The sequence below is a fragment of the Megascapheus bottae genome, chromosome 5 (assembly GCF_031878675.1).
Source record: "Megascapheus bottae isolate mThoBot1 chromosome 5, mThoBot2.hap1, whole genome shotgun sequence".
In the NCBI taxonomy this organism is placed as follows: domain Eukaryota; kingdom Metazoa; phylum Chordata; class Mammalia; order Rodentia; family Geomyidae; genus Megascapheus; species Megascapheus bottae.
This window is the reverse complement of record NC_143513.1, coordinates 24,092,011-24,116,861: the sequence shown is the minus strand read 5'-3', so window position 1 is coordinate 24,116,861 and position 24,851 is coordinate 24,092,011. Positions and strand designations below refer to the sequence as shown.

At 40.9% G+C, this 24,851-nt stretch overlaps 1 protein-coding gene across 1 annotated transcript in view; it reads right to left on the bottom strand.

Annotated features, from left to right (window-relative positions):
- The window catches only part of Creb5 (cAMP responsive element binding protein 5), a 412,081-nt gene that overhangs the window by 247,538 nt on the left and 139,692 nt on the right, over positions 1-24,851 (bottom strand). The window contains exon 7 of the mRNA XM_090332810.1: positions 4,794-4,966. Coding sequence (XP_090188936.1) covers positions 4,794-4,966 — 173 coding nt within the window. The remainder of the gene's footprint in view (positions 1-4,793; positions 4,967-24,851) is intronic.

The following is a 24,851-nucleotide window of genomic DNA, read 5'->3' as shown; positions in this document are numbered from 1 at the left end:
TATATGGGCATTTGTACACTAGACAGAATTGATAGAAAAATCAAGAAGGGATTTCACTTATAAATTGTTTATTGTATGCAATATGTTGAGGCTATTTTCAAGTTTCCATATATAGTGGTTAATTTACTATGAAGTTAACTAGAAGAATATTTGTAGACTACACATCATGCAGCAGTGACTCATGCCTGTGATTTCAGCTAATAGAAGGCTAAGCTTTGTGAATCTCTGTTCAGATCTAGCCAGGACAAGAAAATCCATGAAACTCTTATCTCCAATTAACCACCAAAGAGCTGGAAGTGGCAATATGGTTCATGTGGTAAAGCACTGGGCTTAAGCAAAAAAGCCAAGTGAGAATGGAAGGCCCTGAATTTAAGCCCCAGTACCCTGTCTGTCTGTCAGTCTGTCTGTCTGTCTCCTCTCATCATTCTCTCTGTCTCTCTGTCTCTCTCTCTGTCACACACACACACACACACACACACACACACACACACTTGTATAAATTGGCAAGGCTTCCCATAACCTATCAAAATCCTGTATTTCTATTTATTCTTCCACACTCCTTATAATGTTCATTGCTCCATGAGGGAACTTTTGAACATGGGTTATCCACTATAACCTAGTTTATGACGAGAAATCACCTTCTTTAAGAAAGCTTGAATCTATTAATACGGTAGATCTCTACTCAACTAATCACTGGCTCCAACTAATATTTTTAAAAAGTCTCACATGATAAGTGAAAAAAAGGAGAGAGAGGATTTATACTTCCATTACCTGATCATCCACCATTTTCCCAGGATTTACTCACTTGATCCTGAATTAATGAGCCTGTTAAATGATATCTAATAAAAGTGACGAGATATTGTTTGCAATCTACCACATACTTGGTTCAAAGCTGAATTGATTTCATCTCTATTTAACACATGCTTATTTTCTGTTTCCTTGTCTTCCCACAGCCTATGGCTCACTTTCTTCCCCCCATCTGGGAAACTTATCTCCCAAAATGCTCCCATCAATCAGCCAAGGACACTCTTCCCGACAGAGCGTCTGCCAGTTTGACGGAGCACAAGTAGTCACTAGTTTGGGGATGCCTCCCACACTCCCTGGAGCTGTGTGTTTTTCTAGCCTGCCTAACCACACAAATGCAATTTGGGATATTTATACTTACCTCCAGTTTCTATTGAGATAATAGCACCATTCTTACAGAACTGAGCACAGAGTGTACTGTAGAAGAAAAGTCATACATGTTGCTAACTTAATTCTTTGGATTTTTGCATTTTCACTCGTTTTGATATGCTGTGACTCAAAAAAATAAAAAATAAAAAACACTAGGCACTGAAAAATTAAAAAAAAATGCCAGGCACTGAATGGCTCAGGCATGTAGTTCTAGATACTCGAGATGCTGAGATCTAAGAACAAAGATTTGAAACCAAAATGGGGTGGCAGGAGTCTGTAAGATTTTTTTATCTCCAGTTAATCCCCCAAAACCCAGAAGTAGAGCTGTGGCTCCAAGAACTAGAGTGCCAGCCTTCAAGGAAAAATCTAAAGGACAATGCCCAAGCTCTGGATTCAAGCCCAGAAGCAGTAGCCAGCACTAGATAGATGATAGATAGATAGATAGATAGATAGATAGATAGATAGATAGATAGATAGATAGATAGATAGATTCGTACATATATACATAGAACTTTAAAAAATCTAATGCTTGCATGAGTGCATAACTTTGGAACCCAAAGCAGACCTTGATAATTGGCACCACTTTCATTTTCCAGTCAACTCTGTGACCATTCACTTTCAATACTTTCAAGCTTGTAAGCAGACGCTTTCCAGTATGAAAGCAGGAGGGAGAAAAGGGGAAGATGGCTGCAGAAGCTAGGCATTGGTAGAAGAAGAAAGAGAAGCAGAGGCGCTAGGAAGCCATGAGCACACCCACGGACTGCAGCACAAAAGCACAGAGCGTGGGCACAGGTGGGTCCCAGCCTCTCTGGCTGGATAAAGCTTAAGCACTGAGCTTGAATGAAGACTTTCATTGCTGTTTGCTGTTTTGCTTGGCCAGTGGCCATGGCAAACATTTGCAGGTGGCTTGGCCAGATTTTGACACTTAAATATTTGAGGTTGTGATAAAAATCAGAATATTACTACAATATGGTTCTGTGCAGTCTCACTACACACACACACACACACACACACACACACACACACACACACACACACACACACCACACTGAAAAAAAAACCCTGTAATTTCAAATGTTCATTTAAAGACACAGTCTCCAGAGGGAATTCATGTGTTCAAGTAAGTACTCATTTCCTCTTTGCTGAGAGAAATAAAAGAGTCAACCATCCCTAAACATTACCACCTAGTGTTTCATACTGAATCCACTGGGGCGATGGGCTGGGCTGGTTCTCACTGAGCCCGGCGATCATCCAGGCAGGTTTTGGATGGGTCACAGGGCACAACATGGAAATGACAGGATGTGTGGGTTTGAATCAACATAGTAAGCACAACAGGGAGGATCTGGAGAAAAGAAATAGCCTCCCTTCCAGCTTGGCAACAGGACAGAGTGCTAAAAGTGACAATTATCTCCTAGAACACACTAAGGAGAGATATACAACACTCCAAGAGGGGGGATGAACGGGAAGAGGGCATGCACATTGGGAGTGCACTGGAAGGTCACATGAGAGAACACCCCCTCCCTCTATCCAGGCACAGTGCAGAGCCTATCAGTGTTATCACAATGTATAGCTGGGAGCGAGCTGGGTAAATTATGGAAAGAATCAACACCCATCTTAAAATTTAGTGCTAGCCTTTTAAAAGATTGTTTCATGAAAGCCAGTGTTGTGTTGACAATGGCCTCCAAGAGGATGGTGGGTAAAGGCACAAAGGGGCAGGCAGTGGAGCTCCAGGGGGGAAGGAATGCTGTAAAACTGCTAGTAAACTCCAGCACATTTTATGTTTTTTTCTTTCCCCCTTGGAAGAAAAATAAAATGATTACAATTAGCTGCCCTAACTGGGAATTGCCTAGCCTAGAGATCCCTAGAGTGAGGCATTTCTAGAGATTTAGATGCTGTCTTTAAAGGACCCAACCCACCCTCCGAGCATGGTTAAGGTCCTGGCTTTCCATAACAGCAACAGTTTCTCTCAGTGTCACTTGAGAGCAAAGAAATCTTTACCAGAGGTACTTGCTAATATTTGCCATTGTTTAAACAAAGTCAAGAATCCAAATGGCCACGTTCATTTTTCTGATTTTGAATGGAAAAATCAAACATGTTGATGGCAAATTCATAAAATAGTTATTGCCTATAGCACTTGTTTCTTCAGCTGTTATAACCCAAGCTGATGAGCCAAGAGATGTGAGAAAGGAGAGACCCCCTTTCTAGAGCATTCTGAAGAAAAATAAAGTGAGAACTGTGCCTTGGGTTCTCTTGAGGAATTCATGAATCCAAACACAAAGATAAAAAAATCATTGACAAATTGTGAGTCAGTTTCAAAATACTTGAAGGCATCACTATGTCCCAAAGTTACCTGAAAACTCAAGTTGAATTCTGAAGAGTACATCAAATATAACAAAGCCCTGATCCTATTTGTTTGCTTGCTTTTTTATGCCAGTACTGGGGCTTGAACTCAGGGTCTTGAATTCTTGCTTTTATTATTTTACTCAAGGTGGGTGCTCTACCACGTAAGCCACACCTCCATTTCCAGCTTTTTGCAAGTTTTTTAGAGATAAGAGCCTCACAGACTTTACTGCTCTCACTTTCTTTGAACTACAATCCTTAGGTCTCAGCTTCCTGACTGGCTAGGATTATGGGTGTGAGTGCTTAGCCTTGCTTCTTATTTAAACGGACAGTTCTGTGAACATAGAGTCATTAGCTGTCATCATCCAGTAATAACATTTTTCATAGATTTCTGGTTTTTGTTACTGTCATTCCTTCCCAAGAATCCCTGTTTCATTATTCATGTATGTTTAATGTATTATTTCATCTTTTCTCTTGTAAAGTTGAGAAGAAAGAACCGCATCCACATTCCGGAGATGAAGAAACTGAGCTGGAGGCTCTGTATTTCTAAGCGGCTGGGTAATGCCCACGATACTGAGGGGAAAACCATATCATATAGCTAAGGGCTAGAGCGATCACATGATATAAGAGACAAGAGCAATTTCTATCACCTGGTACAAGGTGTTGGGTCTCCAATAATAGGATATTTCTACCATGTTTGTTTTTTATTCTTAGATAGATGGGAAGAAGAAATACCTGCTTTGTCTCCAGGAGTGAGTAGGGACTACTGGAGACAAGAAAAGTTGGTAAGGAGGTATTAGCAAGGAACAGACACATAAGAAAAGGATCAGAGAGAAAGAGGACAATAGAACTACACCGGTGACACAGGTGACTGACTGAGCAGCTGAGAGGGGCATTTGAGGTACTCTGTGAAAGGGAAATTTTCTTTACCATTACCAAGATATCCTGGTCCCCTTAATAGCCACAATTTGCTTTCAACCATCTTTCAGTTTACCAATCTCATTTGAAGAACTGTGGCCACTGGGCAACTTGTTTCCCCCCTCAAACCCATGAACAAAACAGCTTCTACCAACCCCAGACTCTCTGGCCCTTCTCTCATGGAAAGCATCACTGTATGCTCTTAGCCATAGCACCCCAGCCAAGAAGACCAAGAAATCCGAACAGCAAAAGTGAGGAGACAGTACAGCCCAAGTAATCTAAGCTCCATAAACTCAGAGCAAGTTCAGAACATTCCTTTAGCTCCAGCCAGGACCCAGGAACAGCAGAGGAGGTCTCCTTACCCAATTTGGCGGTTGGTGGAAGGTGCCTGTGTGATGACAGAACTGGATTGAGGTGACGGCATGGCTTGCTGAATGACAACGCTGGTGTCATGGTTGGGCATCCGGGTGCTGCCCAGCTGATGAGTTCCAGGCCCCGACATGGCCCCACCAACTGTATTATGCATTGCGATATTCTGCCCAGAGGAAACATAGGCAAAAGGTCAGAAGGAATCAATGTTTCATTCTACACCCAATTTCTCAAAAGTAGGAATCTGGACAGGCCAACTAAACAGAGTTATATCTTCTGGCAAACCTTGGGCCCATTCATTTTGTAACTCAGAGCTATGAGGACATGAAAAATCTCTGCTCACCCTTACTTTTGTGCTAAGTGTGTAATATTGTGAGTTAGTAAATTTGGTTTTACTTTGATTAAAGAGCACACTGGTTTTGTATTGTTTGCTCCCCACAACACACACACACACACACACACACACACACACACACACACACACACACACACACACACCACCCCACCCTTTTCAGTCCTATCATTGTGGCCAAGTGCTAATCCTTTTTTTTTTTTTTTCCAGGAAACTATTCCAAATTGTGATCTGGATACTCAGCAATCTGAGTCCAGATGGATAGCAGTGCCTCAGGGATCCGATGCAACCCTTGCAATGCTCTGCTGAGTTTCCATAATTACAGGGAATATGCAGTACAGGAGAGAGACTTGCTTGTTCACTGTCTTTCCTCTAGAATGCAGAATGTCTTCAATCACTCTACTCTTCACCATTCTACACACAGCACGTGTAAGTGAGAGAAGGAACAAATGAGGCACTTGATTCTGGCCTAATATCAAGAGATTGAGTTTGATGACTTGAACTGGGGTAGAGCTTTCACAACTTCATAGACATAAAAATTTATGACTCTATAGACATAATGTTTTAATACATAGATTGATATGTATCTATGGCATACAAACCCTCAACATAATTTTAATTATGTTCTAAAACCTAAGTGCCAGGGATTGTATATAGAGAATCCCATTTTGAATACTTGTTTGTTAAATACATCATTTGAAATATGATGTAAAATCAATGTTCATAAATACTTTAATAAAAAAATGGAGAAAATACTTGTAGACTATTGAAGAGTTGCCATTATACTTTGATAAAGTAACTTTGTTAGAAAGAAAAAAAATACTAATATAGACAAGATAAATTTGGTTTAAACGATGGTTCAAAACTATAATCCTAGCTATTTGAGAGGCTGAGATCTGAGGATCACAGTCTGAAGCCAGCCAGGGCATACAAATTCGAGTCTCTTATCTACAATTAATGAGCAAAAAGCTGGAACTTGAGGCATGAGTCATGTGTTAGAACACTCGCTGAACGAGTGCTCTAGGGACTGAGTTTAAGTCCCAATACCAACAAGTATGCACACACTCAAGAGCAAGCACACGTGTGCATGAATGTGCTTGCATGCACGTGCACGTGTACACACACACACACACACACACACACACACACACACACACACACACACACACTAGAGGCTACAGGCTACAGGCATGGGCTTAAGTGGTAGGGCACCTGTCTAACAACTGGGAATGTAGCTTGCCACAATGCAGTCTGAGTGCAAACTCTAGTACCATCAAAGAAAGGAAGGAGTGGGGAAGGGAGGAAGGGAAGGAGAAAAGAAGGGAGGGAGGGAGAAAAGAAAAGAGGGAAGGAGGGAAGAAAGAAGGAAAGAACAATAGAAAAGGAAGAAAGAAGGAATGAAGGCCAGAGGGAAAAAGGGAGGGAGGGAGGGAAGGAGGGAGAGGAAGGGAGGGAGGGAGAGAAGGATGGAGAGGAAGGAAGGAAGGAAGGAAGGAAGGAAGGAAGGAAGGAAGGAAGGAAGGAAGGAAGGGAAAGAAAGAAAGAAAAAGAAAGAAAGAAAGAAAGAAAGAAAGAAAGAAAGAAAGAAAGAAAGAAAGGAATAGTAAACAGATTTAGCATTGAACAGCAAGGTAAAATTTGGTCTACAGAGTTGATGTACTTGCAGAGGACAGTTGGACAATGGTTTTGGGATGGGAGGAAAAAAAATTGAAGTGTCACTAGCAATTTACACGAGAAAAAAATATATAGACCTGTCTACACTTTGGGGTTAGCAAGGGAAAAAACAAATGTTACCCATGAGATCTAGAAGTGGTTCTTTGAAGTTCTTCTGCAAAGAGCAGGATTTCCTGCACTATGTGTTACATGATGGTGAGAACATACAAGGTACTGGAGGGGGTGTGTCCATCACATGGCACCTTTCCCAGGTTTCTGATTTTTAAATCCTGACCACACAGTTTGTCAGGAGTCCAGATGGAAACTGGGCAACCTGGCTTAAACTGTGAGCCAACCATGTTGTCACTAGATCCCGAAGGCTCAAATGTACACACAGTCCAGTATACTGGAAAGTTTGCCTAATGTGGGAAAATACTGTGGCTAGGTAAAGTGAGATGGAAGGAAATGAAGACTTATGTCTGAATGGCCATACAGGTAAGAAGATGTATTATTATGACTGTATTTAAGTACTTGTACAAAGGAATTTTGATTCAACAAGTCAGATTATGAGGATAATGCATCTTAACCAGTGTCACTTCTATCATCCTTCCCCTTCTTTCCCAGTCCTATCCATACCCTCAAGTTTTATGTAATTCCATCCTCACATGCATTATAATGACTGTATTCACCCGGCATGAAGCATATTTAAATGCTTTTCATAAGAAATAAAGAGTTTAAGAATCAGGATCACATAATAATGACAATACAGACCATTGTGTCATTCCTTTTGAGATTGACCCTTATTTTTCCATATTTTAATGAGCTCTGAATGAGACAAACAACCACAGAAGCTATCTCTCCCACTGACCTGCAGAACACACACTAGCTTTTTCCTCTGGCTTTTTCCCTCTTCCTTGCCAGCAATAGTCCAAGGTGTGGAAAAGCTCTGCCTCCTTACAATGATTTTCACTGTGCCATGCATCTAATGTGTGTCAATCATCTAGACAATTAAGTTCACAAAGGAAAAATATAAAATGTATGAAGCCTTGTCAAGTTACCCTGGATACCTGTTCTCTATCACGGCCATATTTAGCCCCCAAATCCTGTAAATCTACCCTTAGTATCTTTCAGTTGTTCTGGTCTTTCTATCCCTTTGTTGGTGAAAAGTCCACACACACAGCATTCCAAGTGACCTCCAAAGCCAGCCTCCTTTCTCCAGCTTCACTCATGCAATTTTCATTCTAACTTCTGGTTGCTCTTGTCTTTCTGACTTCTCCTTCCTCATTCTGGCTTGCTCAAATTCAGCACCAGGTCTTAGGATTTGGCTGTGTTCAGATACAATGTTCTTTCTTATTCTGATTCCATCTTCCACTCAGACTCAGCACCAAGCAGGGAAACCTCCCTCAACCTCTCCAGAAATAGGAATCATATTCTTTTTCTCCGTAGGCCTTATCACATTACAATTGTTACTATCCCAGGAACAGTGTTTCTACCCCAGACCTAAAGCACATTAGAGAAGGAGCTCTGTACTGTGACACCAGTGGCTCTGTCAGTACTTGGAATGTTATGGAGTTCAATAAGTACAGAGTGAATGAAGGAACCATAACATTCCTAGAATATTTCCTGGTCAGTAGGGGAGTGCTAACATTCTGTCTACTCACTTTGCAATGTGAAAGAATGCTTAGACACTAGGCACTTGTTCTGTTATGAGCTATAAAAACAGAGAGGATCTGGATTAAAGAGAAAGCCGCACAGTACATACACAGGAAAGGAAATTTTTGCAAAGGATGGCCTAATGAGCCATTAAGGAAAATGATGAGTGGTGGGCTTCCAATCTTTGAACACTTTTGAGACAAATGACCAACAAAACTGGTGACATTCACAGTCAAAACTAAGGAAAAGAAACATAGGTTACAGTACAAAGAACTTAAATTGATTCTTCAAAGTAAATCAGGTTAAATGAGAGAAGGGAATATATCAACCATCCCCTTTGCCAAAGCTTTTCTGGGAAACACTGCAACAAGCAAATTATTACCTAGGAATATACCCTCCTTTCTCCCTCTTTGTAAAGATGTCTCTTTAATCTTGAAGATTTCCATCAGAGATAGAAAAGCCTCATGAAAGTTATATTTTAACTTGTGCCATCTCTCTCCCAGACACACAAAATCTCAAAGTTTCTAGTTTTCCTTCCTTATATGCAGAGACTGATTTGACAACATTTTGAAATAACAACAATTCAGGAAATGCATTATTATTTTACTTTTACAGACAGTGCCCTCTTTTCTTTAAACATTACATATTAATTCCGACATAAAATAATTTTGTGTTGCCCCAATTATGGATTCAAAACCTGTCTTCACCAAAAAAGAATATCATTTTGCCTCCAGATAAATTCTATATCCAATTTAAAGACTATAGGTCTATCTTACTGTTTTTCTTTTGTTTTGTTTCATTTTTTTATCATGTAGGTGTGTATATTGGAGGCTGGTGAAACAATGGCACTAACACGATGCCAGAATGTGGCTAATGATTCTCAAAGCTCAGTCTTTATCCTCTTCTTGTTCAACATCTTTACCAACAGCTTGGATGAAGATGTAAAAATCATGCCCATCAAATCATCAGTTGACACAAAGTTGGGAGACATAACTAGTGTTCTGGATAGCAGAATCAGGATTTCCTTGAGCCAACTGTGTGATCTGGCCTCCAAGAATGCTAACATTAATCTAGGTTGTTTTAGGAGATATGAACTATCCAGATCAAGGAGAGTAATTATTCCACTATAGAGTGGGTTGGACTGGTCACATTTGGCCACCACATTTTAGAGGGGGAATTGACAAACAGGAGGGAATGAAAGCAATAAAGGCATCCAAAATGCATTGCAGGAAGCATGGTAGAGGAATCAAGGAATATTTAGTCTGATGAGAAGACTTTGAGGGTCATGCTAGCAGCTTTCAAATATTTGCAAGATTAGACACAGTGTATGTTGTTCCAGAAGGCATAATTTTAAAGCACAGAATTGAGATGATAAAACCCAATTAAAATTCCGATTTCAGGGGCCGTGAGTTTGGCCTAGTGGTAGAGTGCTTGCTTAGCATGCACAAAGACCTGGATTCGATTCCTCTGTACCACATACATAGCAAAAAGCTGGAAGTGGTGCTGAGGCTCAAGTGGTAGAGTGCTAGCCTTGAGAAAGTCCAAGGACAGTGCTCAAGCCCCGAGCCCAAGCCCAGGATTGGCAAAAAAAAAAAGAAAGAAAAAGAAAACTCCGATTTCAATACCTCTATCAAAGCAGGCACAGGGGTGGATTCTTTACAAACTACATCTCTAATCTTCACAATGACTTGATGGCACAGGTGCCATTGTCTTCATTTTAAGATCAGAAAATGAGTCCTCAATCGCTATCACTACCAGGCCACTCTGGTATGGGTCAATGCTTCAAAGATACATTTGACCTTACCTGAATTGATTAATTTGTAGAGATATTCAAAGACATAATAAAAATGCCTTGGAAAGGTCTTATCATCTTAGCACAGGGGAAAAGTCAAGATTAAGGAGACATCTGTCAGGGATGCCATGAGCAGGATTCTTACATTCAAAGGAAAACGCTTCCAGATGACCTCCACATTGTCTTGTATGGTCACGATTCCCTCATATGATGCATGGTTTACACTTTATCTCACATGCTTCCACATGCTTAGTAGTCTATGATATTTTTGAAAACAAGGGTTGAGAGTTAGGAGGTTTCTTCTAGTCCAGTATTTCTTTCTCTTCTTACGACCACGTCATTGGGATAATTGCTTAGTCTCCTCGATCTCAGGAGATTAAAAAGATGAGCTTGGAGTACATGGTCCATGATTTTTCTATCTCTAATACCACACAAATCTCTTCTGTTGTATTTTATGAGACACTAAGAATCCAAACATTATGTTGCAACCCCTTTTGTAGAACTACTTAAGGATAAGGAAAAATAAACCAATTTTTTAAAAAATGTAAATAAGCCTTTCCTCCTATAATTCATAGGCCTACAAACTTTACTGTTTTCTTTCTAGAATTGAGAGAGAACTTTAAAAGGGAACTATTAGGTAGCTAGGGATTTAAAAAGTGGTGGCCATAACATGTGGCTGATACAATGTGTCCTGTCATAGCTTTTATGTTGCTGTTGTTTCTACTGCTGGTCCTGGGACTTAAATTCAGGGCCGGGGCATGTCTCTAAGCTTCTTTTGCTCAAGGCTAGCATTCTACCACTTGAATCTCAGGTCCAGTTCCAGTTTTTCAGTAGCTTATTGAAGATAAGTTTTTCAGGAGCTTATATGGCCTCTTTTGACCAGGCTGGCTTCAAACCATGATCCTCAGATCTCAGCCTCCTGAGTAGCTAGGATTACCCACATGAGCCATCAGCATCTAGTTCCACCATGGCTTTTTGTTCCCTTTATCTTCATAATGCCTAGAGCTTGCATGCAAAGGCTTTTTCTTCCCCTAATGTTGTGAGTTTGGGCTCAAATGCTTCTTCTCCTAATGCCATGAGTTACCACTAACCAATACAAAGAGCCCACCAACCATAAACCAATCAGTACAAAGCCCAAGGGAAGAGATATGTCAGGAGCCAAATACTGTAAAATTGCCTTCCATGAAGATTCCTTTGGCTTCCTCTTTAGAATCCCCTCCATGTAGAGAGCTACTTTGTATCCTAAATTTCCTTTCACTTTCAAACAAACTTATTCTGCTTGAGACAAACGCTTACCTGCCTTTTAATTTCTTAATGAATAGAGAAGACAAATCCATTCCCCTATAGCATATCAGAACCGTAAGCTTTTGTGGAAGTTATCCTTACAAAAATATAGCTTCCAATCAGACTCAAGGAATCCCAAATCAAGAAGTAAAGCTAACAAATAACTCAAGATCTCAGCCATTTTTGCCTGAATTTCTCCTTTGGATGGCATGTCTCATCTTTAATGAGACATTTTTCACCTTTCATGTCCTGCAATACCTTGTTCTCCATTCACAGTGGTTCTAGGACATACAGGGTGTGAACAGGATGAGAATCTGGGAGTTATGAGTCTTGATTGCATATTCAGTGAGCTTGGGGTAGAGCAGTAATTGTCTTTCTGCATGCATGGGCTTGGAATACAATATGCAAAAAAAACAACTTGGGGTAGAAGAATGTGCATCCATGTTCTTAAAACTGACTATAATTTCAGGGTGTGGTAATGAAGGACGAAGGGCAGTGGACCACGGTTGAAAGAAAAGGTTGGAGCCTACAGACCAAATGAGGTGGATTCCCATAAGTTCCCAAAATGTTATCTTCAAATCTATATTTCATCCAACTGCCAAGGTGTGGAGATTTTATGGGTTTCTCCATAAAGAGCCGGGGTCATCCTGACGCACATTTACAAGTCAAGTTGTGCAATCTTAGAGTTGTCTGCATCTTAATGATGCCTGGGGAAGTTATGAAGACTTTCAGAACTTCCCAGATGTAAAGAGCCATGAACTGCATCTAAAAGATGTCCAACACAGTCACATAACAATGACATTCTACCCCAATAGAAGGGACTGGCCTTTGGGGAAGTATAGAAAGAACACTAGAGAATCTTCACTGTTCCTTATGGTGCTCTCAAGAGTAGTAGAGATATTTTTTGTACTTCTACTAAAAAAAAAAGTAGGCTGGCTAGGTGCTGGTGGTGCATGCCTGTAGTCTTTGCAACATAGGAGTCTGATATCTGAAGATCCCAGTTCAAAGCTAGCCATAGAATAAAAACTGATGGGACTCTTAATTCCTATTGACCAACAAAACACTACAAGAGGAGGTATGTTCCAAGTAGTAGAACACCAGATTTGAGCAAAAGAAGAGCTTGAGATGAGCAAAGCACCATTACTGATACAAAAAGAAGAGAGAAGGAAAAAAGGCAGGCTTTGCCAGAACTGAAGGTTCAGTGAGAAATTAGAAGGTAAGAATAAGCAGGCACAGGAGCCTTACAAGGCTGCCCTGCTCCTTTCATGACATTTTCCTTAGCCAAGTCACATGGAACAAAATAAAGCACAAAGAGGAAGAAAACACATCTGGGAGTGGTGTAGGAGAGCATCAGATTTGGAGAAAATTACAACCGTTTTTTTCTTGTGAATATGTTACTGGGGCTTGAACTCGGTGTCTAGGCTGTAATTTTTTTTAGCTTTTTTGCTAAAGGAACCATAGTTCCACTTTGGGCACATGCATGTGTTAGTGTGTAAATATGTGTGTGTGTGGGGGGGAGAGAGAGAGAGACAGAGAGAAAGAGAGAGACAGAGAGAGAGAGAGAGACAGAGAGACAGAGAGACAGAGAGACAGAGAGAGAGACAGAAAGAGAGAGAGAGAGAGAGAGAGAGAGAGAGAGAGAGAGAGAGAGAGAGAGAGAGAGGAGAGAGAGAGGAGAGAGAGATTAGTTAGAGATGAAAGTTCTTTCAGACTTTCTCTGGGTGGCTTCTAATGCAATCTTTAGATCTCAAACCTGGTGAACAGCTAGGATAAAAGCACGAGCCATTAACTTCTGACAACTCTAGCCTTACTATACACATAAAAGTTCTGCTCTCTGAATTGCTACTTATTCCTGGAAAGTTCTAAGAGGCCTCATGGTACAGAAGGAAACATGATTGCTGGAATTAGGAGGTCTTGACCAAGGTCACACCAGCTCTATATCACTTGAGTTGTGCTATTTAAGTAAAACATCTCTGTGCCTCCCCTTTCTTACCATTTAAATCAAGACCATCATCTAATAACAGAATGGTGATCAGGACCATGTGAGATGATGGCTGTTCCAACACAGTGGGTGATAGTAGATATATATGCCTTTCCTTTTACTAAAGCTCAAATAATAAAGCTCAGAGAAAAAGAACATTCTGGCAGCCACTTCAAATGACTGATATGAAAAGAAATAATATTTGTAATGGCTTACACTCATGAAGCATTATTATATGTCAGAAAACTCATTTAAACTGATCATCATCCTAAGAGAACAGCTATTGTAACTATCTTACAGATGAGGAAACTGAGACATAGAGACATTAAAGTCAAAGTCACAGCTAATAAATGGATTAGTTCTTACACAGGAAGTTTGTCTTCTCTGCTTTATCCTAAATTCACAATCATTAACCAGTGCTGCATCAAGAGCTTTGCAGTAGAAATATTTCCCTATTTGTATGTACATGTGCATGTGTGTGTGTGTGTGTGTGTGTGTGAAAGAGAGAGAGGAGGAGAAGGGGGGAGGAGAGAGAGAGAGAGAGAGAAAGAGAGAGAGAGAGAGAGAGAGAGAGAGAGAGAGAGAAAATTGGGGCTTAAACTCAAGGCCCTGGCATTGTCTTTTAGCATTCCCCCCAAACTGCAGCTCTACCAAGTTAGCCATAGCTTCACTTCCAGCTTTTAGCTGTATAGTTGTGGCTCAAGTGGTAGAAAGCCAGTCTCAGGACTTTCTTGTCCCAGCCAGCTTTGAACAAAGATTACATGATCTCAGCCTCCTGATTAGCTAGGATTATAGGTGTGAGATACCAGCATTCAGCCTTTTAGTGGAAATATTTCCTAGTAGAAAGTGACCATGATGAGATCCATCAGGCCTGCAAGCCTTGCAGCCTTATAATAGGCATTACAGCGAGTGGCCAGTTACTGCCAGTCTGTGGCCCTCAGAATGACAGCATGGCTGTCACTAACTCAAATCAATGTCATCACCCAGCCCCCTTCATTACTGGAAGAGCTTGGAGTATCTTATTAATTCACTTTAAAATGACTATCGAATGTCCAGTCTAGAGAGCACATCGCCTACAAAGGTGACTTCCATATGATTTGGGGAAGATGACACTGTAGGTGAAGAGGACCTTGAAGACCACCAATTTAACTCTCAACTGTCAGAAGCAGACAGTTTTTCCTCCTCCCCCAGCAGAGAGATTCCAGCCCCAGTACTACAGGAACCTGAGCAGCAAATCTATTCTCCTTCCGCCCTCCTCCACACCCAGAATTCTGTCATGCTTCCTAATCTTGGGTTTGAGGCAGTTGAACCCATATTTTCCCTGCATGCATTTTATAGCTATTCATTTAATGCTGTAGTAAAAATAACTCCAGACAATAAATGTCTTCTCAGGTGCCACCCTTGACTGTGAGAAACAGCTTGCCAGTGGCTCTCAAAGGTCCTGCTCTTTCCTGTCAGATTTACAGTGCCCAGGACAATCCAGATTTCTGCTCTCTTCTCTGCTTTTATTGTCTAGATTGCTTCTGCTAATAGCAGTCAAATGCAGCTATGGTTTGGACACAGCTTGAGGGTCCCCAGAGGCTTATATGTAGACATTTGATACCCATTGCAAGGTACTAAGAGGGTGGAGACTTCCTCTGACTATGGTAATTAGAGGTGAGGCCTCTGGGAGGTGATTTAGGACTCAATAAGGTCTTCAGTGTGGGGCCACTTGATTGAATCCTGGTGCTTAAAAAGCAAAAGGAAGACTAGAGGACATATGCATATCACCCCACATTTCCAGCATGGCCAGGACTCTCAGCCAAAAAGGCTATCTCCAGAGGCAGCCCTTTCATTGACCTTAGACTTCCAAAACTGTGAGCCAAAATAAACCTCTTCTAAATTATAATTCTTAAGGCTTAAAAGGACAGCATCTACTCCACAGGACTTCAGTCACTAGAAATAGAGATAAGCCAAGGACCGCAGTGGATATACCCACAAATATTCTCGACATTAGAAGCTAGTGTCAGGCTACTCAAAAAGAAAAAGAATGCTATGAGTGCACAGGCTTCTCACTGGAGAGGTGCCCCATCTCTCAAGAATCTGTGCATTCAATTAGAGCAGCAGCCTACTGAAACACTTCTGTGGGCCACTTTGTGCCTCCTACATATGGTACCAATCCTTTCATAAAGGGTCTCCACCAACCATTTCAGCATCATCTAGAAACCTGCCCCTTGTCACACCTCCTCCAACTGCATGAAGAGTTCAGTGCTTTCTGACAATTGTCCCCTGTCACCTTTGCACATATATTAGGTCTTCACAGTCAGTTCATGCTTCAAGAACCAGCTCTCCTTCCACTTCCAGCCTGCTTAGCTTTTCCCTGCTGCATACTGCCAACCACATCTCTAATGAAGAACCCTTGAGAATAGCCAAGGCCTATCTTCACAAAGCACACTCAGCAGGCTCTCAAATATCCAATTATTCATTGAAATAGTGAGTGCTGTGTGATTGTGCACATGTTTATAGCCTCTCTGTGCCTTGGTTTTCTCACTCTTGAAATACTGACAACCCTATCCTATAAGGTTTTAGCTAAAATGGAATTAGATCATACAAATACAGTCAACACTTAATTAATTATCCATTAAGTGTTAATAGCCCTTGTAATAAATTAATCATTGTTTTTGGTTTGTTTATTTTGCCAGTATTGAGAGTTCAACTCAGCATCTCATGCTCTTGCTTTGCCCAATGCAGGCACTCTACCACCTGACCCATGCCTCCAATTCTTTCTTTTTTTGTGGGTCATGGGCCTTGAACTCTGGGTCAGGGCACTGTCTCTGAGCTGTTCAGTTCCAGGCTACCACCCTATCTCTGAGCCACAGCCCCACTTCCCATTTTGTAGTGATTAATTGGAGATAAGAATCTTATGTTCTTTAGTGCTCGAGCTGGCTTTGAGCCACCATCTTCAGATCTCAGCCTCCTGAGTAGCCAGGATTGCAGGTGTGAGCCACCACATCCAGCTCACTTGTCTTTTTGCTGATGAATTGGAGATAAGAGTCTCAGGGACTGTTTTGTTCAGGCTAGCTTCAAATTAAGATCGTCAAATCTCAGCCTCCTGAACAGTTAGGATTACAGGCATGAGCCATAGATGCTATTATCATTTTTCTTACCATTATTACTCCCAATGCTAACATGGAATTTACCAGTGCTACATTGTCCTTCTCCTTATCTCATTCATCCCTCTTTCAAAGCTCTTAGAACACCCTTCAATGTGTATTTCTTTTATTGACTTATTTATTGACATTACTGAGGTTTGAACTCAAGGCCTTCTAACAGGGTCATTTGAACCACATCCTCAGTCTCTTTTAGTGTGTGTGTGTGTGTGTGTGTGTGTGTGTGTGTGTGTGTGTGTGTATACATATATACAGAGAGAGAGGGAGAGGAAAATCTTTTGTTTTAATTCTGGCGCTGATGTTGATGTCAGACCTCCTATTTAGACCTCTTCTATTTCTATGTTTGGGAATTTCCTCTTTTTCTTCCTTTCCTGCTGAATCCTATTATAATGACAGCAAATTCATTGAGCAACAGCATTTTCTAAAACACAAAATAAGTCCCGTATGCCCTTGTGTCCTTTTGAAGTTAAAATGAAGTAAGGATTGCAATGAATGTTAATTCTTTGTAGCATATAGAATATCTTCCAGCCATGCTGACACCCATTTATTCACAGAATGGCTCCCCATTTCTTTGCTTTTCAGGTTCATGTGCAATGTCACTTTCTTAGTGTCACCTCCTGACCTTCAGATATCCTTTTATAGCTCCCCTCAGCATGCCCATCTTTTCCTTTGAAGAATAATTCATCAAATGCACTTAAAACTACTGTGACCTCCAGAAAGACAAGACAGTCACTTCCTGTCTTGTTTTCCTCTCTTGCTCTGTGTCTTTCACAACCTAGCCACTGATTTAATGGACACATGGATTAGGATTTCTGAAATGATGATAAGGAAATATAGAAGTTGGCCAAGCTTGAGAAATTAGAATCCAAGGAGATACCATGTACTGACTAGAGTCATCTTAGGCTCCACCATATCCTCCAATTGCCCTAGGTCTGGTCACTTCTTCCCAGAGCCATTGATGGTAGTGAGGCAAGATGACCTTCCTAGGAAGTTAGACAAGAGAAGCCAAAGCCAGGCCATTAGAAACACAGGATCTGTTGTAGTCCCAAGGCAGATGTGAAAAAGGTACACAATTGGCAACAACGACATTATCAGACTTTCCCACCTGTAAAATTTAGGGGAAGAAGTAGATCTGGAAAAAAATCACAGGAAGGCCAGTGAGCATGCTAGGAAGTCTGAACAGTCCCTGGGAGCCTGGGCTAGTCATGTAAGAGAAAAGTGGCCTGTTCTAATATTACTAAATAAACCTCTCTCCCTTCCTTACCAGAAGTTTGTCAGCTAACTAAAAATAAGAGCACATATAAAACCACTACAGGGATGCTCAAAGGTCTTTTTCCTTAGCATTTCAAAGAGAATCAAATACTTAATGAGCAGAAAAATAAATGTAGCACTCTCCTGAAACTGCTGATGACATATCACAGACCTAAGAGACACCCACCTCTTGGTTTTTCCTTGCCACAGTCCCCACCTCCTTCCTCAGTGCCAAAAAAGCGAAAGGGAAGGGCCAAGCCTGCTCAGACAAAATTTCTGGAAGACTCCCTTGCCTGGAGCCTTGGTTGGGCATCTACATTCCTGCATATTTGGCACATAATACTCTTACTATAAACTAGAAATGCTCTCTTCAGTGGGAAGGAAAATGTGCTACAAGATAGATTTCCACCCCTAGAAAAATGGAGTTCAAGAGAGCTCATACTTCGTGGCAGAACCCATCAGGTGGCTCTCCATGTAAACTGTTAAACAGGTCATGAGTATAAGTGCTCCTATGATGGACTGATGACCGAAAGGAATTCAGCAGTTTCTTTTCACCCTGCAACGTGGTTGTTTTCTCAGAGGACAAGGACTTTCCAATTGTCATTCCCTCCAATCAATCAGAAGCATTGTAACTGATAATTTGCTCAAACTTAGAGCCAAAACTCAAGTAAGTAAAGAAACACATATCAATAAGAATTGTTTTTCCCACTGTTAATGAAATCCTAAAAGTTAGCAATTTTCTTTGGAATATAACAAACCAGACAGCACTTATTTTATAGCGCAGGAGACACTGGTTACAACTGGACATGGCATTCTCCAAAGAAGGTCCTGGAAATTTTGTTTGACTATTAATAGCCGGTTTAAACATTTTCTAAAGCTTTTTGAGCAGCAATTTTTGGGGTCAAGAAAAGATGCAATAGAAGTCAATGAGATGGTTTTTATTTTTTACAAGACCATCATGTTATCCAAATGCAAAATGCTTAGATTGGACTAATGTCAACTGCTACCATTTTTTTTCTCATTTCTTCCATGCTCCTTACCTAGTCCAGATTTATGCATACCTTATTGTTTATCAGCCTATTTATTATTTTAGACTCATTTAAATTTTATTTGAACCCTCAGATCAATACTCTTTTGTAAGTGCTGCAGAGCATGTGAAGAGCAGAAAAATTCTTGAATCGTCTAAATGCACACCTGTTCTCCTCTGAGGTCAAACAAGGCTTCTACCTTCCCAAGTTTTCTCTGCTTTTCTGTTTCATCATGTAGAACTTCTTGATACCATGTCCAGGAGTTTGGATACTAGCTGTTCCCCCATAACAGAAGAGTTTCCTTTTCTACCTCTATGCTCACGGCTCCCTCACCTTTACTAGTTTAGGGCATTTGCTCCAATATTACCATTTAATGAGGCTCCTAAGAGGCCTGCCCACCAATTGAAAATAACAGCTCCTCTTGCTTGACTCTGTTTTCTCTAGACTAAGCAACCCTTTTCCATTCACAGTACCCTCCCTCAAAATCCCAACCTCTATACACCAGAACATCCCCCCTCCAATCTTTAGTCCTAATAACTAGAAAAGAGAAAAAATACAAGAAGACCCAATGGTTCCATTTTATTTTTCCAACCAGTCTACATTATGAGTTTTCTTTCTTGGATCTCATATTTTTATTGAGATTTGGAGTCAGGACTTTGCAGTTGCTTGGCTTGCTTACTCATCTGGTACCATATCCCATCAGCCACACTTCTATCCTGCTGTTTATTTTACTGGTTATTTTGGAGATGAAATCTCACAGACTTTGCCCCTTGGACTGACCTCAAACAACAAATCTTCCCTGTCTCAGACTCTTGAGTAGCTAGGATTACAGGCATGAGACATCTGTGTCCAGTTCCATGTTTTTCAACTGGTTCTTTAAAATATATGAACTTATTTTCCTATGTACAATTCCTTGCTTTGCTATCATATTCATTTACTTCTAAAATATATTTATAACACTCTTTAGGGTCCCTTCTTTTTTATAAAGATAAATTGATGCTTCGGCAGTAGTTGGAGACTCGGATGATTTGATGAACAGCTTTAGAAACTGTCAGGTTCCATTCGGGTACTAGACATCAAGCTCTTCCTGTTTTCTTAGAAACCAAACCTACTGGGAGATACATACCCTCTAACACAAAATTTGGGGTATTCCCTAAAGAAGCCACTCACCAGTTTGCTCTGCCTACCAACACCCAAACTATTTTCTCTGGAAGAATTCTTTCTGACCCAGCCCTCAAGGTCTGTGATTTAAAGCTCTCACCAGTTGCAATAATGAATATAACTCTTAGGTTTCAAAGATGGAGTTTAAAGCAATAGGCCAATGGGGCTTAGATAAGCTGGTTCTAGGTATGTTCCTGCTTTGAGCAGCCGAGGTGATGAGACCATTGTGCATCTAACCTTCCACCTTTGTGGCTCCCTTAGTTTGTGATTAATGTATTCCATAATATTATACAAGTCTGATAAAAGATATTATTTTTTAGTTCTTTCTATTGTTACACTGTTCAAATGGCCCCTTGAATATTTTTAATAAAACTGTGAAATACATTTCTGTTTTTGATGTCTACAATTTTTTCCCTTTTTTAATTTGGAAGGTTATCTCCTTTGGGATTTAATAAATTTGCTTATCTGACTATTTATGTATTTATGTACATACATACACATGCATATATTTATAAATAAACACGTATATGCATATACATGTATGTATGTGTGTATATATATATATATATAATCCTATAGGACATTCAATGAATTCAGAAGATCAGAACCTTAATTTGGGACTCAATAAGACATTTTAACTCTACCCTATCTGCTATGCCTGAATCAAAAACTTATATCTATTTTTGTTTCCACTCTATTGATTTTAAAGCATCTAAGGTCAGATCCCATTACTAAGTGAACTCACTGTGTATTTACCCATACATTCAAAAATCAAGATCTGACTGATAAAAACAATAGAAGGCAGAGCTAAGACGTGCCCAAGTAACCCAGCCCCACCCTGCAATGATGAGCCCAGACAAGCTTGGCTCCTCTGAACCCAGTTATACACTCTGAAAACAAGGTCTCTCTTTAAGGCCACAGCTTCCTATTTGTCTACATTCCTCCTGGCGAAACAATCAGGCTTGGAATAAGAAGGGCTTTATATGTGAGAGTCACAGGAGGACGAATTTGGCACCTGGTGTTTATGTACCATGAAGCCATCACAGTACTGAGCTCAAATCTGCTTTTCACTAAAGTTATTGGGCAGGAGGAAAGGAGATACATTTAAAAGCTGCATTTTTTTTACCCCAGACAACCAGGATTTATGGTCTGACTTGCTAAGCAGAAGTGCTAATACCATGAAATCTTTTTTTATTTAGGTGTTTCCCCTTAGCAACCTTTCATTCTTGCATTATGACACCAAGTCTGTGTCCCTGGTCTTCAGCAGCTGGAACATTCTATCCTAGTTTTCCTGGAGTTCATTTTCATCCTATTGTGCCCTGCTGGTGCTTCAAAACCGAGTACTTTCTGATTATTCTATAGACTAAGAAACTATCTCTAGGCAATCACTGGTAGCTTCATGCCTGTAATCTTAGCTACCCACAGAGCTGAAGTTTGAGGATCATGGTTTGAAACAAGCTCATGTAGACAAGTACATGACATGCTTATCTCCAATTAACCAAAAAAGAAGCCAGAAATGGAGCTATGATGGTTCAAATGCTAAAGCACTGGCCTTGAGTGAAAAAGCTAAGGGACAGGGACAGTGCCTAAACCTTGAGTTCAAACCCTAATATGAAAGAGAGAGAAAGAGACAGAGAGGGGAGACAGGAAAAGAGAGGGAGGGAGGGAAAGGAGAGAGGGAGGGAGGAAGGAAGAAAGGAAGGAGGGAAAGAAGGAAGGAAGGAAGAAAAAGAAAAGACAATAAAGAAGATAGAGATAAAAATAGAAACAAGACCCCAGAGAGTCAGAGACCCACAAAAGAGGCACACCCCCACCCCCTTACAGGAGTTTTCAGTGAGATATCCCAGGATACTCATCTCTTGTTCCTACACTGATCATGTAAGCATGCTTTCTTGTTAGCCTGCTTGCTCCACAGATCAATGTATTTTTTTCAATATTTGTATATATACCTCGTTACTTTAAAATAAAACCATCATAGACCCATAGGTCACCATAGACCTATCCAATTCCTTACAACCAACTACAGAAATTAAACCTGCTCTAGAAAGTCAATTAGTATCTCAGAACAAATCCCCATCCTAACGGTTTCCAGCAATTGATAAGTGTCATATTTTAGACAAAGATGGCCTTGGAGAATTTGATTTTTTCATACTATCTTTTCCCCAGCAAAGTATCTTTATTTGCTAGTCATATCTGCATGTATACCCAGGACCAACTTGTCTGGATAGCTAAATCACGCCCTATAAACTCCATCCCCCTTTTCATGGACTGCTGAAAATGTTTAGAGATAAAATCCAATCCTGCTGGCACAGGTGGCGAGAGCAGCACCAGGAGCTTCAGGGCCCCCTGAATGCTGCATCCTGCATGTTGATCCATTGATTTCAATATCCTTTCACACCTCCACATTTGAAAGAGGTTTAAGAACATGCTTTTAGAGGAAACTTCTGGTTCTCCTATGTACAAATAGGGTGCAGTTTATTCTAAAACGGCCAAAAGACCACTAGTACACCAAGGCTTTGAAGCAGCTGTTATAAAATTTAAGGAAAACCAGTGAGGTGGGTGGGGGTGGAAGGGACCTTCAGGAGCGAAAAGGGGGAGTGTGGAGCGCTTATGGTCTTTTATCTTAATTTTTGTGACATGATCCAATTATATCTCCTCACTAGTTCCCTGTAATTACTAGCACAGATGAATAATGAAAGATCCCCTTGTATTCAAGCTCTCTGCCAACTCTGCTTCCTTCCATGGCTGACTCATAGAAATGTGCTAGATTCACACAGAGAGCATACCTAGGAATTGTGGAATGTTCAGGCAAAGAAAGGGTCCCTCCAAGACCTGCTCAAGCACTCCTGGCCTTTAATAAAAGGCTATGGCTAATAGCTGGCCCTGTGAACGGCCGGGCAGTAGAACAGGATCCCATCCTACCTCTGAGCTGGGAGTCTGTGACCATAAGAGTGTTTGCTTGAGGAGTTAGCACACTTTTAATAGGCAGATTTAATGGTTAGGTTTCCACTATAACTTGAGAAAACAAAAAGGGAGGGAAAAAATAGCAGATGCATGGAAGTTATAGCAATTACACAGAGTAGCTGGGACAGGATAAAGATGGAAAACCCAACCAGATGCTAATGATTCATGCTTGCAATCTTAGCTATTCTCAGGAGTCTGAGATGTGAGGATCAGGGTGTGAAGGCAGCTAGAGCAGAAAAGGTGGAGTAAGATTTTTTTTTTCTGTCATGGGGCTTGAACTCTAGGTCTGGGTACTGTCCCTGACCTGTCCCTGAGCTCTTCAGCTCAAGGCTAGTGTTCTACCACTTGAGCCGCAGTACCACTTTCATTTTTCTTGTGGTTAACTAGAGAGAAGAGTCTCACAGACCTTCATGATCAGGCTGGCTTTGAGCCAAGATCCTCAAGTGTCAGCCTCCTGCATAGCTAAGATTATAGGCATGAGCTACTGTGCCTGGCTGAGTGAAACTCTTATTTCTAATGATCTACCAAAAGCTAGGAATGTAGATGTTGGTCAAGTGGTAGAGTGTTATTTGTGTGCCACAAAGCTAAGGGACAACAACTAGGAACAGGACATTAGCTGGATAACCCCAAACAGAACAAGTTTGGGTCTAGGAAGAAGAAAGAGGAAAGAATGTCAAGCTTGAGGTAAAGATTCTGTTATATTAAGTGCTCTCAGAGCTTTACTGCTGAAAGACACCAAGGAGATCCTGATTCCAACTCTGTTTTTGGTTTTGGGGGTTTTTTGTGGGTCAGAGGGCTTGAACTCAGCCTGGGTGCTGTCCCTGAGCTCTTCAGCTCAAGGCTACCACCCTACCCTTGAGCCAAGCCCCACTTCCTGTTTTCTAGAGGTTAATTGGAGATAAGAGTCTTAGGTCCATTTGTGCCTAGACTGGTTTTGAACCTTGATCCTCAAATCTCAGCTTCCTGAGTGGCTAGGATTACAGGCGTGAACCACCTCACTCTGGCTCCAACTCTGGTTTGATGGAGAAGAAAACAAGAGTCTAGAGGACTACTTCCAAGTGAAAGTCTCTTAATTCTACTTTCAAGGTTAACTTACCAGAGGGGAGTTTAGATTTTAGCATTTTACTTTTGCCAAATGGGAAGAACGGCTTTATCTCATGTTCCTATCTGGACCTCAATATGTCACAGCACGGAAATGACTTCATCTTGGGGAAGAGAAGAGCAGAGTGACATGCAAAGGAGGCAAGAGTTAGTGTAGAGGTCATCAGATGACCATCTGCCCTGCATCACTACTGCAGGCTGGAGGAAAAAGAGTTTCTCTTGATGAACACACTGGCCCTGGCTTGCAGGTCTAGTCAATTGGAGCCTCTGGTGACAGAAGGCCTGAGGACACTCTTAATTATACAACAAGGGCCTTTAAAACCTCCCCAAAGCCTAGCACAGTAATACTGCTGACGCCTAGCCATTAAAGGCAATGTTTCAAAAACAAAACAAACAGTAACAACATATCACAACCAAAAAAAAAAAAAACCCCACTAAAAAACCACGTTGGGGCTGACAGTTACCTCTCAGAACAAGTAGGCCTATTTACCATGTTTACCAGGTAATGCTCTGATAAAATGTTTAAACAGCAGACTGTGGCTGCAGAGACAGGAGGACATATTGCTGTGTGGTTGCACATATAGAATGTGTCATACTAAATGCTGAAATCATAAACTATATGGTTTTACCCCTCCGAGCTGCCCATTGTGTGCTTATAAACAGGAACCTGGCAGCAGGTCAG